General features: G+C 43.1%; 3 protein-coding genes across 3 annotated transcripts in view; 2 read left to right on the top strand and 1 right to left on the bottom strand.

Moving 5' to 3' along the window:
- The window catches only part of ei24 (EI24 autophagy associated transmembrane protein), a 12,316-nt gene extending 9,478 nt beyond the window's left edge, over nt 1–2,838 (top strand). Inside the window, exons 9-10 of the mRNA XM_005740383.2 lie at nt 1,162–1,344; nt 1,428–2,838. Coding sequence (XP_005740440.1) covers nt 1,162–1,344; nt 1,428–1,590 — 346 coding nt within the window. The 3' untranslated portion in view covers nt 1,591–2,838. The remainder of the gene's footprint in view (nt 1–1,161; nt 1,345–1,427) is intronic.
- Nucleotides 2,839–3,420: 582 nt separating this feature from the next.
- Nucleotides 3,421–10,714, top strand: stt3a (STT3 oligosaccharyltransferase complex catalytic subunit A). Its single transcript, XM_005740382.1, has 18 exons — nt 3,421–3,484; nt 4,196–4,316; nt 4,411–4,471; nt 4,561–4,682; nt 4,799–4,944; nt 5,401–5,491; nt 5,660–5,766; nt 5,852–6,016; nt 6,174–6,354; nt 6,439–6,594; nt 6,683–6,774; nt 7,033–7,188; nt 8,296–8,484; nt 8,959–9,075; nt 9,152–9,254; nt 9,447–9,635; nt 9,796–9,911; nt 10,358–10,714. Exons 2-18 carry the CDS (start codon nt 4,229–4,231, stop codon nt 10,394–10,396), a joined length of 2,118 nt encoding a protein of 705 aa, XP_005740439.1. The 5' UTR covers nt 3,421–3,484; nt 4,196–4,228; the 3' UTR covers nt 10,397–10,714.
- Nucleotides 10,715–11,140: 426 nt separating this feature from the next.
- On the bottom strand, nt 11,141–13,879 carry LOC102209670 (cytoskeleton-associated protein 2). Its single transcript, XM_005740381.1, has 7 exons — nt 13,760–13,879; nt 13,411–13,491; nt 12,637–13,322; nt 12,237–12,555; nt 12,083–12,143; nt 11,723–12,005; nt 11,141–11,626 (listed from the first exon to the last, which is right to left on the bottom strand). The coding sequence occupies exons 2-7, from the start codon at nt 13,450–13,452 to the stop codon at nt 11,362–11,364; spliced, it is 1,656 nt and encodes a 551-aa protein (XP_005740438.1). The 5' UTR covers nt 13,453–13,491; nt 13,760–13,879; the 3' UTR covers nt 11,141–11,361.
- Nucleotides 13,880–14,230: the final 351 nt, after the last annotated feature.

Here is a 14,230-nt window from a genome sequence, read left to right as displayed (position 1 = left end):
GTGGGGGGATAGTGTTTGTTAACAGTCCGAATGGCTCAGGGGAAGAAGCTGTTTGTGAGAGTGGAGGTGTGGGACCTGATTGACCTGAGGTGCCGACCAGCGAGTCAAACAGTTGTTGGGCGGGGTGCAAGGGGTCACATGGGATGGCCCTGGTTTTCCTGAGACAGGAGGATCTGGTGATGGCCTCCAGGGGTGGCTGAGGGCAGCCAGTGATTTTTAGGGCAGTGTTAATTACCCTCAGTACAGCCGTCCTGTTCTCATTATTGTCCCCTGTGTACCAAACACCCAGGCAGTAGGAGAGCACGCTCTCCACTGAGGAGCGGTGAAGGCCAGCAGCAGCTTCTGGTCCAGGTTATTCTTCCTCAGGACAGGAGGAAGTGCAGCTGCTGTTGGGCCTTCTTTACCAGCGCGTTGGTGTTGTGGGTCCAGATCAGATCAGCGGAGATGTGGCGTGCCCAGAAAACTGAAGGTGGAGACAGATTCCACCTGTTCTGCGTTTATAATGAGAGGTGGACCTGTCTGTGTCTCCTGAAGTTCATTATGAGTTCTTATGTTTTAAGGACGTTCAGCTTCGGGTTATTTCTTGAGCACCACCGGGACAAGTTTTCTACCTCCACCCTTTATGCTGTCTCATCTCCATCAGAGTATGGCAATGACAAATAGCAAACATCAGAGTCCACACTGATGCCTGGCAGGTGTGTTCACACGTAACAAGGAGGAGTTACTGTACAGTTTTATAGATAATGATAGGAATGATTTCCGGAAGAGTTCTTTATGGCAACGCTGTTGAATTATTCTGAGGGAGATGGAGCTGTGCTGCCTCAGAAGTGCGCAGTAGAGATGGGCTGTCCATGATGGAGAGCAGTTTGTTCAGCGACCTCCTAAACCTCACTGACTCAAACGCCTCCAGATTCTGGTCAGTGATGGTTCCAGCATCTCTGGGTCTGTTGCTGACCCTTCTCCCCAGCATATAACAGCAAAACAGATGTAACTCGCTACCACAGACTGGTAGATCTCCACCATCCTGCTGCACTCATTAAAGCTTCCTGAGCTTCCTCAGGAAACGGTCTGCTCATCCCCTTCACTTTGAGAAGGAGAGGAACTCCACTATTTATAATTACAATATATTACAAAGGAGTAATTAGTTATAAATAAATATAGTGAATGGTCACAAACATGTCAGAACTTTCTAATAGAGAGGAATCTGGAATTTGGACCTTCTGCTCTGTTTTTAATGGTTTTTAAATGCTATCTTTGTTTCCTATGCAGCGGTTGCTTGTTCTCCATCCTTTTCCCTCTGTTCATCATCAGTGCTAATGAGGCAAAGACACCAACAAAGCTGTAGTGAGTGTCCAACAACACACTGTAAGAACAATAAATAAAAGGATCTATTTCACAAGTGACTGATGTCGATTTCACTCTTCCAGCCACTTCCAGCTGCGTCTCTTCTCCCTGGTCGTGCTGATCAGCAACAAGCTTTTCCACAAGACTGTCCACCTGCAGTCATCACTGACGTCATCTGCCTCCACAGAGAGGCTGTCAACACCTCACACCTCCCCGACCCGCCAGAGGCTGCTGCCCACCCAGTGAAGGAGATAGGATAGTCACCAACAAGCGGTTTCACTGAAAATTTATTTTTTTTTTCTTTTTCTAGAAGGATCGCCCTTAATGAAGATGAGTTCAGCTGGTTCATGTGGTTCAGGACGAAGGGTTTACATGTTTTTGTGTAATCTGTGCCGCCTCAGTTACTCATTTTTATCCACCTTTTCTGTGTGACACAAAAATCGACTGACCTGTGCCTCACACTCAAAACACTTTAAATACTAAGATCCAGACTTCTTTTTACTTTTCTTTCTTTCTTTGCATAATGTGCCATTTGAGTGACTCTCCTTTTAATAAATTACAGCACAAGACATCACAAAGTTTTAATTTCTTTAAGTAAACGTGACTAAAGAAGGATATTTTTCTCTTTGAAGGGGCTTTTTTGTGTTCAGAAGCAAAGCACAGGTGTGTTTTCTTAGAAGTCACATTCCTCCCTCACAGATCCAACACTTTCTTGCACACGGACGTGTTTCTCTATTAAATTCTGCTCTCCTCACAGTCCCGTCTGCAACCTTGTACAGTTATAAAGGGAGGCTTTTTAGTTTGAAATCCCCACAGCTTTGTTTTCAGTAGAGTACAAGCATCGTTTCAGGAGCTGCTATTAAAAGGCAGAGTGACCTTTTTGTAACGGAAATCAACCAGAAATTCACTTGTGTGCATTGACATAACTGTTCCTCTGCGTCCCATCCCAAAAATAAAAAGTCTGGATTCTGCTGTCTAATGTCACAATACACACGGCTACACCGGCAAAGGGCAAGCTTCATTAGAGCTTTTAGTGTATTGATAGATGAGACGACACTGCCAAACCGCTGCATCTTTAACTTTACTTTGACCACTTCAACGCTAAGCTCTGTCACAAAGGAGTCATGTAGCTCGTAGCTTTACAACAGACGGGTGATCAGCCTCGACTCGCTTGCTGTAGTGCCCCTTGCACCTTAAAGAGAGCTTGATGCAAATATAACTGATCCCCAAATATCATTGGCTGTTTGGTTATTTGTGCTGTACATAATGTTAATACCTCCTGAATGTTCAGTCAGAAGCCCAGCGCCACACAGTGACCCCACCCCAACCTTTGTCTCATCAGAGCTCGTGGATGTGGAGCGGGGCCATGATTTTAAACAGTGTGCAATTATTGTAAGAAGAGCATAGTGTTTGTGCAGACTGATATTTGTGAGTGAGGTTTTGTAAAAGTAATACTTCTAATTTGAATAAAATTGGTCAGTATTCAATATTTGAGCTCTTGTGTTTCTGTGTTTTTTGTTTCTCTACCACATTTCAAACTCAGCATTGCAAAGATAAGGATAGATAAATGATTTATATCACTGAAAATCAGATTAGGTCCTTGGGTTGCACTCCAAATTGTTCATGGTTGATAAAAAAATGTTTCAGGCATCTAACAGAAAGGTATCAGAGATGTTTTGAAAACTGGCTTAACACAGATGCAGATGGACTTTTGTACTTGATTGAGCTAAAAAGACCTGTGATTAACCGATCACCAAAAGATACAGTGGGAGGATTAATTATTTTTGGGCAGTTTTATTTTAATAGAGAGAGAAAGAAAAACTTTACTCAAAAGTAACACGTTGATTTGTAAGAGGAAACAACGTGAAAAATAATGAGAATGAATCTACACCAACGAAATGAGGTGAAAGTATTTTCAACCAACAGGGGGCTGTGTTCTTTTCTCGGTAAGGACACGTCACTACACTACAGCGGCGGGGTAAGGAACAAAATCTGATTGACATCCAAAGAACCAATAAGATACGAGAAAATAAAACGTTGAATGACACATAACCAATAAGCACGCAGTATGTTCTAGTCGGGGCGGGATTAGCTCTTGGTGAGGGTTGTGTGTGAAAAGTGAGTAGCAGGAGCGGAGCGGGTAAGTGTCTGAAGATTACATATTAAAAAGCGTTAGCTTTTCCAGGACTACCAGTTTTTATTTTCTGTTGCTATATATGAAGGAGATGCAGATACTTCTTTTTAAAGAATAAGCCAGGGAGTTGGCGCGTGACTGTGGTTTTCATTAAAAAGAGGCTAGCAGGTTAGCCTAGCAACTAACACACTTTGAAGTGGATGCAAGCCGGCCTGACGCTAACTAGCAATAAGACGCTGCACAAACTACAACTATGCCTGAATGCACTTTATATGTGCAGTTGTTGAGATCTGGTTTAACCGTATTAGCTGCCGTTCATTTGCTCTTTCGGTGATGTGGGTTAGCTGTCAGCACTTGAGGCTCGTTCTGATAGTGGTGCTGTCTTGAAAGCATGAGGGCTCGTTGGAGCTTAGTGGTTCGACACTTTTCGTAAAACCTTTTTAATGCACATGTGAAATAGACGGGCACAAATCCATGCAAACGGTTTCCAGAGTGTCTACTTCCTGCTTTGTGACGCCACACGTTAGTGCGTGGCCTTATGTGGTTGGGCTGGACGTGGAAGTTAACTCCTGACATCTGGATTGCTGATTCTGTTTCTTAGAACCTGACTTGGAAACATATTCCGCGGGATTTTTATACATGCATAAACATATGTCTAAAAGTGCATTTGTAGTGCCTTTTCTATTGTGCTTAGAACCATTGTCTTTCTCCCATTAGGTAGTACGGGTAGCTTTCCCTAACCTCGCCAAGATGACCAAGCTGGGCTTCCTGCGTTTGTCCTATGAGAAACAGGACACGCTGCTGAAGCTACTGATCCTGTCTATGGCCGCTGTCCTCTGTGAGTCCTCTGCTCGCTGAATATGATAGCATGGACAACACTATACAACACACACATCACAATGATCCATGTAATCTTTCTTTTCCCTCCTCAGCATTCTCCACCAGGCTCTTCTCCGTGTTGAGGTTTGAAAGTGTCATCCATGAGTTTGACCCGTAAGTACTGTCTGCATCATCATTCATTACATTAATAGTTTTTCCTCCTGAAGAGTCCTGTCTCACCTTCACCTTAATGTCACAACCAGGTACTTCAACTACCGTACCACCCGCTTCTTGGCAGAAGAAGGATTTTATAAGTTTCACAACTGGTTTGATGACAGGGCTTGGTATCCTCTGGGGAGGATCATTGGTGGCACCATTTATCCGGGTAAGACCATAAATTGTCGTAAGATTCTCCTGTCGTGTGGAGCAGTTTGTGTGTTACGTGAGTTTTTGAAGGCTCACGTCAAATTATGATGGTGTGCTTCTGTTTTCTTTCTCCAGGACTGATGATCACGTCTGCTGTCCTGTACCATGTCCTACATTTTTTCCACATCACAATTGACATCCGTAATGTCTGCGTCTTCCTGGCTCCCCTGTTCTCCTCATTCACCGCCATAGTCACGTACCACTTAACCAAGGAGCTGAAGGTAAAAAGAAAATCACCCTATAACACAGACACATTGTTCATTAAGAATCATGTTACAGGAAAACAGAGGCGGTGGTTTACGACACCAACTGTCTGCCATCTATAATCCAGTTTTGAGATCCTTCCCAGACGCCTTAACACCTACTCACATCCTGGGCCATCTGACCTCAGGAAATCACATGATAGGGTGGGGCCAGGTTTCCCAATGAGCTCACCCAAAACCTTGGCTGATTGTGACCCACACCCATTTTCACACCTTGGCTCATGTGATTAGGTAGAGGACCATTAGGGGGTCCTTTCTCCCTCTCAGACTTAAGCTCCCACAGAGCTTAAATGAAAGTGTGTGAAAGTGGCTTAAGACTGTTAGAACAAAACTGAACATGGTAAAGACTCTTTATTGCAGGACTGTGGTGTTAACCTACACTAGTTTTAACTAAGTGTGTTTTTGTCTCTTCAGGATGCAGGTGCTGGGCTCCTGGCAGCTGCCATGATTGCAGTGGTGCCTGGTTACATCTCTCGTTCTGTTGCTGGCTCCTACGATAATGAAGGTAACAGAAACTCAGTGGCTGCTCATTTTATTCATCAGTCAGAAAGTGCTTTTTCCCTGGTAAACTATGTTATATATTCAGTCAATAATGAAAGTAAAGCTGTAGCATTAGAGGATATACACCGAAAGTGCAAAACAGTATAATAAGAAAATGATCCTCCCTGCTCAGGTATTGCCATCTTCTGCATGCTGTTGACCTACTACATGTGGATCAAGGCTGTGAAAACAGGCTCAGTGTATTGGTCGTCCATGTGTGCGCTGGCTTACTTCTACATGGTGAGGAGATGCAGCTGATCTGCATGTTGTACTGAGTGCATTACGAGGTGACTTTGGTCATGAAATGGTCTCTGTGTGCATTTAGGTTTCCTCCTGGGGTGGCTACGTGTTCCTCATCAACCTTATTCCCCTCCACGTCCTGGTTCTGATGCTCACAGGCCGATTCTCACACCGCATATATGTGGCTTACTGCACAGTCTACTGCCTGGGCACCATCCTCTCCATGCAAATCTCTTTTGTTGGTTTCCAGGTAAAAAGAACAATCTCATTTCATCACCTGACACACCCTCCTTCCAGGATGTTTTTTTGTTAAAGATTAAACAGTAGTGATATTCTCATGATGAGAAGTTTCACTTTGCTTTGTATCACACTGTTCAGTTCCTTGTCTCCCTTTTTTCATTTACCAGCCGGTGCAGTCATCAGAGCACATGGCAGCCTTTGGCGTGTTTGGTCTGTGCCAGATCCATGCTTTTGTGGACTACCTGCGCAGCAAACTCAATGCTCAGCAATTTGAGGTGCTGTTCAAGAGCGTCATCTCTCTGGTGGGCTTTATCCTGTTGTCTGTAGGTGCTGTTCTCATGCTGACAGGTAAGAGGATTAACAATAACAGTAATGAATGGGAAAACCTTTCTAAAAGCTTTTGACGTGACATGATAAGCACGTTTCTGTCAGGTAAAATCTCTCCGTGGACCGGGCGTTTCTACTCCTTGCTGGACCCTTCCTATGCCAAGAACAATATCCCCATCATCGCCTCTGTGTCCGAGCACCAGCCTACCACCTGGTCCTCATACTACTTTGATCTGCAGCTCCTAGTCTTCATGTTCCCAGGCAAGGCAGCAAAAGCACAGCGTAGCACTGGCTTAATATTCTGTAATCACTCTATATTTCATTCCAGTTTACCTTTCTCTTCTTACAGTCGGTCTGTACTACTGTTTTAACAACCTGTCTGATGCCAGGATCTTCATCATCATGTACGGCGTCACCAGCATGTACTTCTCAGCTGTCATGGTACTGCTGCCTAAATGCCCTTCTTTTATTTTCTGTAAACGTGTGTGTGTGTGTGTGTGTGTGTGTGTGTGTTACACATGCCATCTGAGACAGTTGTTTGCTTCTGGGATTTTAAAAGCAACCTGATGGCATCACTTTTACACCATTAAATGTAACCGAAGCAAACAAGAAATGGTGTCTAGGATGTTGTATGCGCCCCGTCTGTGTCATATGTTGGTTGTTTTTGTTTTTTAACTGCACTGCTTGTTTCCTCCTCAGGTGCGTCTGATGCTGGTACTCGCTCCGGTCATGTGCATCCTGTCAGGCATCGGCGTGTCCCAGGTTCTAACCACTTACATGAAGAATTTGGACGTCAGCCGGCCAGACAAAAAGAGCAAGAAGCAGCAGGATTCCACCTACCCAATCAAAAATGAGGTGAGTTGGCTGACAGGATAAGCTTGCTGTGTAAGGTGCTGACAGTGACTTTTGTTATGCCATGGTCGTGTTGTGACATGAAATCTGTGCATTCGGACAGGTTGAACCTGTACAAAAAAAAAAGAACTACTGATTATTTTAAATAATCCATCATTGTCAAGCTCTCAGCTCAGTGTTTTATAGTCTTGATTTTCATGTTTAAAATCTTGTCCAAGAGAACACAAACCTTTTCTTCTCTTCTTGTATTTGATATTTCATGCAACTTGAAACAGATACTACACCTAAAAGTGAATTGTTGTATAATTACTGTTAGGTTTACAAACAATTGTGGGATAGGTACACTGCATTGTTGAAGGTTCACAACCTTGACCAAATAAATTAAAAAAACGTGTGTTTAGTTGAGATTCTTCCTCATGATTTAGATGATTTTTCAGTGTAGCGATGGGTGCAAAGCTACACCAGTCTGACCTGCACCTGCCAAGAAATATAACTATGCATTTACACAGATCTCAACAGCTATGATAGATCTGCTCGATGGTAATATGCAGTGTGACCTCAGTGTGTTGACAGCACAAAGATGAGACCTCTATAAAACAAAATGGAATTTGCTGCAATTGCATCTAGTTTGTGCTAATGTTAGTATCCTGGCAGTCCTGATGTGCTGTTGACAAAATGTATAGACTCAGTGTTTCCTCCTTCGTGCGTCTCAGTGTCAGTAAATGTTGTTCAAAATTTGTTTGCTCCAAGTCAACATAAGCACTCCATTTTACTTGTGCCTGCAGAGCAATGCAGACACTCCCACAAAAATTATAAGTGCAACAACAACGTTACTCACTAGAGGGAATTAAACACACAAATGAGACTTTAGCAGATCCACTTTATCGGTTCTCTCTACACTTTCTCACTTGAGTATTTGGCTGTTTTCACCTTTGAGACAAAACTCAAAGATCAGAGAAATCTCCTCCCATTCTTTATTTCACACTCCCTCAATTTATTCCATTACCCGTTAAGTGGCCCAGTTCCTGGTTTTAAACTACCTGATCCCAAATAAAGTGTAGTAATAATGAATATAAAAGCATGTTGACATGGTCTGTGTAAACCTACCAGGTTGCCAGTGGGATGATTCTGGTAATGGCTTTCTTCCTCATCACGTACACGTTCCACTCTACCTGGGTGACCAGCGAAGCCTACTCCTCTCCATCGATTGTCCTGTCAGCCCGTGGAGGTGACGGCAGCCGCATCATCTTTGATGACTTCAGAGAGGCCTACTACTGGCTCCGCCACAACACACCTGAGGTCAGTTAATCCCACGTGAGGAAGAAAAGGTTGATCATTAAACTATAGATCGTTGTCATGAGTGATCAACAGTCACAGCCGTTTGATCAGATTTCCCATCTGAGTATCTGAGTGTTATTTCTCCTATCCTATGTTGGGCGATCGTGGCTCAAGAGTTGGGAGTTCGCCTTGTAATCGGAAGGTTGCCGGTTCGAGCCCCGGCTTGGACAGTCTCGGTCGTTGTGTCCTTGGGCAAGACACTTCACCCGTTGCCTACTGGTGGTGGTCAGAGGGCCCGGTGGCGCCAGTGTCCGGCAGCCTCGCCTCTGTCAGTGCGCCCCAGGGTGGCTGTGGCTACAATGTAGCTGCCATCACCAGTGTGTGAATGTGTGTGTGAATGGGTGGATGACTGGATATGTAAAGAGCTTTGGGGTCCTTAGGGACTAGTAAAGCGCTATATAAATACAGGCCATTTACCATTTACCATTTATCCAGGATGCCAAAGTCATGTCATGGTGGGATTACGGATATCAGATAACTGCCATGGCTAATCGAACCATTCTAGTGGACAACAACACATGGAACAATACTCACATCTCCAGAGTTGGACAGGTGAGCTGGGTGACCTTTAAGGTGAAATTGTCTATGAAATGCTGCTGTGCTGACCATGCTGCCGTTTCTTTTGCAGGCCATGGCATCGACAGAGGAAAGGGCCTACGAGATTATGAGAGAGCTCGACGTCAGTTATGTTCTGGTCATCTTTGGAGGGCTGACGGGCTACTCTTCAGATGGTACGCCGCCTAACACTTTATAACTAGTGCAGCACGTAAGGTGTTGTGTTTTTAAGCTTCTAAATAAGTGAAATTGAATTTTAGGAGTTCCATTTTTTGTCAACTCATTAAACATTCAGCACATGAAGTAAGACATTGCTGTTTGGACGGTTATGAGCACCTTTCTAATTGGTGTATGTGTTTGCATGACAGACATCAACAAGTTTCTGTGGATGGTCCGTATTGGAGGAAGTACAGACACCGGCAAGCATATCAAGGAGCACGACTACTACACTCCCACCGGAGAGTTCAGGGTGGACCGCGAGGGCTCGCCAGTCCTGCTTAACTGCCTCATGTACAAGATGTGTTACTACCGCTTTGGCCAGGTCTACACAGAGGCCAGTGAGTGCTTCTAGTACCTTCTACCCCTAGTCTGATCTATTTATCACTTTATATGAGCCTCTTAAATTCCAACTGGAGGAATGTGATTCAGAAATTAAAAAAACAAAACAAATACACAGCCAGTGGTTTTTCTGATTAATTCTGGTTCCCTCTTTTGCAGAGCGCCCACCTGGTTATGACAGAGTGAGGAATGCCGAGATTGGGAACAAAGACTTTGAACTGGATGTACTGGAGGAGGCTTACACAACAGAGCACTGGCTGGTTAGGATATACAAGGTAAACAAGCTAACTTTGTCTCTATAACAGTTGTTATAGTTCTGTATTTTCATGTTGAGTGTTTGGTTCCAGATTGTTTCCATTGTAGGTTTACTCATTTCAGTTTTTATCACTTTGTTTTTCTGATTATTAGAATATGAGGGGAATTATTGCTTAAAACTGCCTCAAGCTTCTCACATGCTTATCTTACATTATAGTAAACATTGTTTTTAATTTAATGAAATGTTATATGACTAAACTATAAAAGCTTAAGTTTACTGATTAATGCAAATTCTTGTGACTTTACCTTTTAAATCACTCAAAGATTAGTTTGTTTGAGGGCGGGCTTTTTGTTTTTCGTCTTTTTAATAAAGTGACCTTTCCACAGTTTAAAGTTAAACTGTGTAAACATCTAAAATCAGTTTCAGAACAGAACTTTCTAAGCTAAGTGTTCTCCTGTTCTTTAGGTGAAAGATCTGGACAATCGGGGTCTTTCAAGGACATAAGGTGCACAGACAGCAGTGAAAACGGCCTTTAAGCGCACTGAACGCCTTCCTCTGTGGTCAGCAGTCGAGCGGGAAAAGAGTACCTTTTTTATATGCCTTTTGTTTGGGGGAAGAAAATGGCATCACACATGTCTCCTTTTTCTTTATAGATGATTTTCATTTTTTAAATTTTGTTTATAATGAAACATCTCATCTGGGATCAGAGGGAGATGTCAAAACGTCCAGTTTGATCTAGGAAGTGTATTTTGCCAAGAGGTGGTCATTTGTGAGCGGTTGAATTTTTACAATGTGGTCAATTAAAGTGGGATTAAATCGGAATACAACTGAGTGTCTTTTTTTTTTTTTTTCTTCCCAATCACTGAAATGTATTCAGTTGGATCAGTTTTGTCGGCTGCCCGATCCTCTTGTTTCTCACGCTTTGAACAGTAGGCTAGGAGCAAAAATGTTTGTAGTTTACTGCTGACCAACTACGCTTGAGCAGGTAATAGTTCATATGGAAAGCAAGAAAATGGATTTACTTTCGTTTTAGTCTCCCCACTCATTTTCTGCCAGGGAACAAATTATCCATGAGCTACTCTGGAAGCTCTGAAATGTGATGGTCCGACATCAGTGAACAACAGCCAATTAGCTGCCAGAATGTAGGGTTACTTATCATAATTTTAACTCTTGCTCACTTCATAGATGGAAGACAGTTTCAATTTATTACATAGGTTCTATAAAAAGATGCACTCAAGACTTCATTTCAAGACAACTTCAGAAAAGTGTTTAATTGTCGTAAAGTGTTAACTTTAGAAAAGTTAGTATTCAAGGAAACAAAGCAGGACAGCATGAACATAAATACAGTAAAATATTTCATATTAGGACAATTCAATATTAAAATCATCTTTAAAGTCTCAATTAGGTTGAGTACCAAGCATTGCTGAATACACCCCCCCCCCTTAGAAATAGTACAAATATAGGTTTCTTTAGAGGCTGGACTCGTCCGGGAGATCCGCGACGAGTGCAGTGTTCTTTCTGTAGATGTAGGCGTTAGGATTATCATCCAGCTTCACCAGCTCAGCCAGCGATGACACGCAGGGATCGTGATCGACGAGCATCTTGGGCAGCTGGCTGGATTTGTTGTGGATGCGGGAGGAGCGGCGCACAGGTGTCAGAAACTTGAGATCATTAATGTTGCTCTTTCTCCTGGATGCACTCGTGCCGACCTCGCCTTCAATTGTTTTTCTGACACTGAAATGTTGAGAGAATCATTTTGTAAGAGTTAAGAACGAAGTGGCTCAAATAATCAACTGAATAGATTTGCGAAGACAAAGTTGACCGGCTCACCTTTGCAAGTATGGCGTTGTTTTCACGCTGTATTTGATCACTGATGCATCCTCCATCTCTGGAGTCGTCTCTATCACGTCGTCGTCATCATCATCATCATCGTCATCATCATCATCACTTTCTACATAATCCATCTCCACTTTCTGATCATCACTTTCTTCTGCTTCATCCTTCACCTGCTTACCAGCATCCTCAGGCATGTCAATCTTCAGTTCCTCCGCTTTACATTCATTTATGCTGTCCTCCAGTTCACTGTTGCACTTATCTGTCAAACCTGTGAGTTCTTATCAACACAAATGACAAATATGTAAACAAAGGCATCAGATATTTAAAGAACTGACATAATGCTGATTATTTTACCATCACTACATCTCGATGGCGTTTCCATGGCCTCCAAGGCATCACAGAGATTCACAACAATCTATAAAATAAAGGGAGGAGATCTTTGATGTTCAATATTATACATTTTAATTGAGCTAATTAGAAGATGAAACCATGCTCCATTTCTGCTTACATCATCCACTCTGTCTTGTGACTCAGCAGACAGATCCCCATCAGAAGTTTCTAGGTCTAGTGTAGTGTTCATGATCACTGGAGTTTGGCTGGATGCTGTTGGTCCTGCCCTCTGAGTATCTCCACAGGAAACAGTGCCTACAGCAGTGTCAGCGTTGTACATTTCCAGTCTTGTCTCAGGCATGTGGCGTGCAGCAGGCTGAGATGGAAGTTTGACGACAGGTTTTGTAGAAACGTTGGTTTTGGAGGGCTTTGCTGTCGACATGGCTGGTCTCTTGAGAGCCTTACCCTTTGAAGCCAGCCACTCAGCCAGTTTTGCTCTGTAGAAAGCACATAAATAAATTACCATTTTATTTTATTGTAATACAGCAAACATCGCATGTATGTGTGGAACATCTTACTTTCTCTCTTCTGCAGTCTCCATAGTAAATCTGTATTGACTGATAGTGTTTGAGGCAAGAGGCTTGCTGACCTTCTTGTCAGGTTCTGAAATCTGTGTCTTTGGGTTGTGAGTCCCACCTGCCTTGGTGGGAGCCACAGTAGTGTTTCTAGAGCCAGCAGTGGTTAGTGTTGCTGGGACGATTCTTGCAGGTGGGCGAGCAGAGGAGAATCCAGCAGGATGACGACTGCAGGCAGCAGGCTTGGAAACCTGAGCAGGTCCATCAGACACCGACTTGGACCTCACTGGTGCAGGTTTTTGAGTACCATGTCTCTGATTCTCAGCAGCAGATTTGGACCTTCTTCTTGCCATTTTTCCAGGCCTTTGGTTCTCCGTTTTCGGTGCTGATGGGTTAGGATCCATCATACCTGCACTTGCCTTCCAAATAGACCCAATTTTTGACTGGACAATCTTTCCTTTATACATTCCTAGAGCATTCCTTGATAACGACACAGCAGCTGGTGCCGGTTTCTGGGCCTCAGGCACTGACCTAGTGTCAGTTTGTTTAGCCTTAGCTCTAAGGGGCTGACTCTTTGGTAGAGTCTGCTGTTTTGGGCCATTTTTCAGTTGGAATGGCACAACAGATGTTTTCTCTCCTTTTATAATTAACTTTCTTTTATGTGCAGGCTGGGCATTTTCCTTGTTTTCCTGTTACAAAAACAACAACATTACATCATGATATCTGCTAAATTCAAGATGGGCTTTCAAAAAAAAATGTCATGTTATGTCAGCTTACTTTCTTACTGATGTGGTTCCGTCTTGAAACCGCAACTTCCATTGTGTAGCCCCTCAAAACTGCTTAAATTAGTCAGGAATGCTGGAATGTGAGCAAAGCAAGGAATACACTGCGTGATTAGTTATTAACATCATCTTGCACGCGAAATGCTCGAAACTCAATAATTTAGTAAAACCGACGAACTTAAACTTCACTTTACGTGTTGAATACGCATATGCAGTACTCTGTCGTAAATTAAGGCTAGCTAGCTAATATAACCTTAAAGAATACAAGTTGGACATAATGAAAATTTGCCGTTAGTCTCCGATAGTGGGCTAAAGTAATGCTTATATATGAAACACTGACTTACCCTTCGTTATAATCTTCCAAGAAACCCCTCCACCTCAGCGCCGCAGCTTAATCTGAGGGAAAAACACGCCTCGTTTTGCTTCTTCAGAGTTTGACTTGGCGCTGCAGCGCTCCAATTGGTCACCTCTGTATCGCGAGAAACCAAAACCAACCAATAAAATATCTCCAAACTAAGCGCGAGAACAACAGATAACGTCATTCTTCCAGCCCTTAGGTTTTTATCCCCACTTCTGTTTAAATGTTTGAACCCAAATAAAATTCCTGTAATACCGGTCCGTGCTGACCGATACACACCCAATGTTGCCCTTAAAAAAAGAAGTCGAGAGACAGTTAAACACCAGCTGTCAGGAAATAAGAGTTGGAACAAACGAATACACGAGAGTGTGACTTATGAAAGCCTCTACTGTATTAAGCGGTGCTTTTATGTCAGTCTTCACAAGCCTTTAACTTTGTTTTCTGCACAAGTACATAA

The sequence above is a fragment of the Pundamilia nyererei genome, unplaced genomic scaffold (assembly GCF_000239375.1).
Source record: "Pundamilia nyererei isolate P.nyererei 1_Seehausen unplaced genomic scaffold, PunNye1.0 scaffold00099, whole genome shotgun sequence".
NCBI classification, from domain to species: domain Eukaryota; kingdom Metazoa; phylum Chordata; class Actinopteri; order Cichliformes; family Cichlidae; genus Pundamilia; species Pundamilia nyererei.
Note: the sequence above shows the minus strand (reverse complement) of the source record. Positions and strands in the feature narration are given on the sequence as shown.

Bases quoted from the DNA above. Each gene is read 5' to 3' on its own strand.
- stt3a (XM_005740382.1), top strand. From the start codon at position 4,229: ATGACCAAGCTGGGCTTCCTGCGTTTGTCCTATGAGAAACAGGACACG. The intron at 4,317-4,410 runs GTGAGTCCTCTG...TTCCCTCCTCAG, and splicing joins GTCTATGGCCGCTGTCCTCT to CATTCTCCACCAGGCTCTTC. The intron at 6,355-6,438 runs GTAAGAGGATTA...CGTTTCTGTCAG, and splicing joins TGCTGTTCTCATGCTGACAG to GTAAAATCTCTCCGTGGACC.
- LOC102209670 (XM_005740381.1), bottom strand. From the start codon at position 13,452: ATGGAAGTTGCGGTTTCAAGACGGAACCACATCAGTAAGAAA. The intron at 12,144-12,236 runs GTAAGCAGAAAT...TTTATTTTATAG, and splicing joins CACAAGACAGAGTGGATGAT to ATTGTTGTGAATCTCTGTGA. The intron at 12,006-12,082 runs GTAAAATAATCA...TGTGTTGATAAG, and splicing joins GCCATCGAGATGTAGTGATG to AACTCACAGGTTTGACAGAT.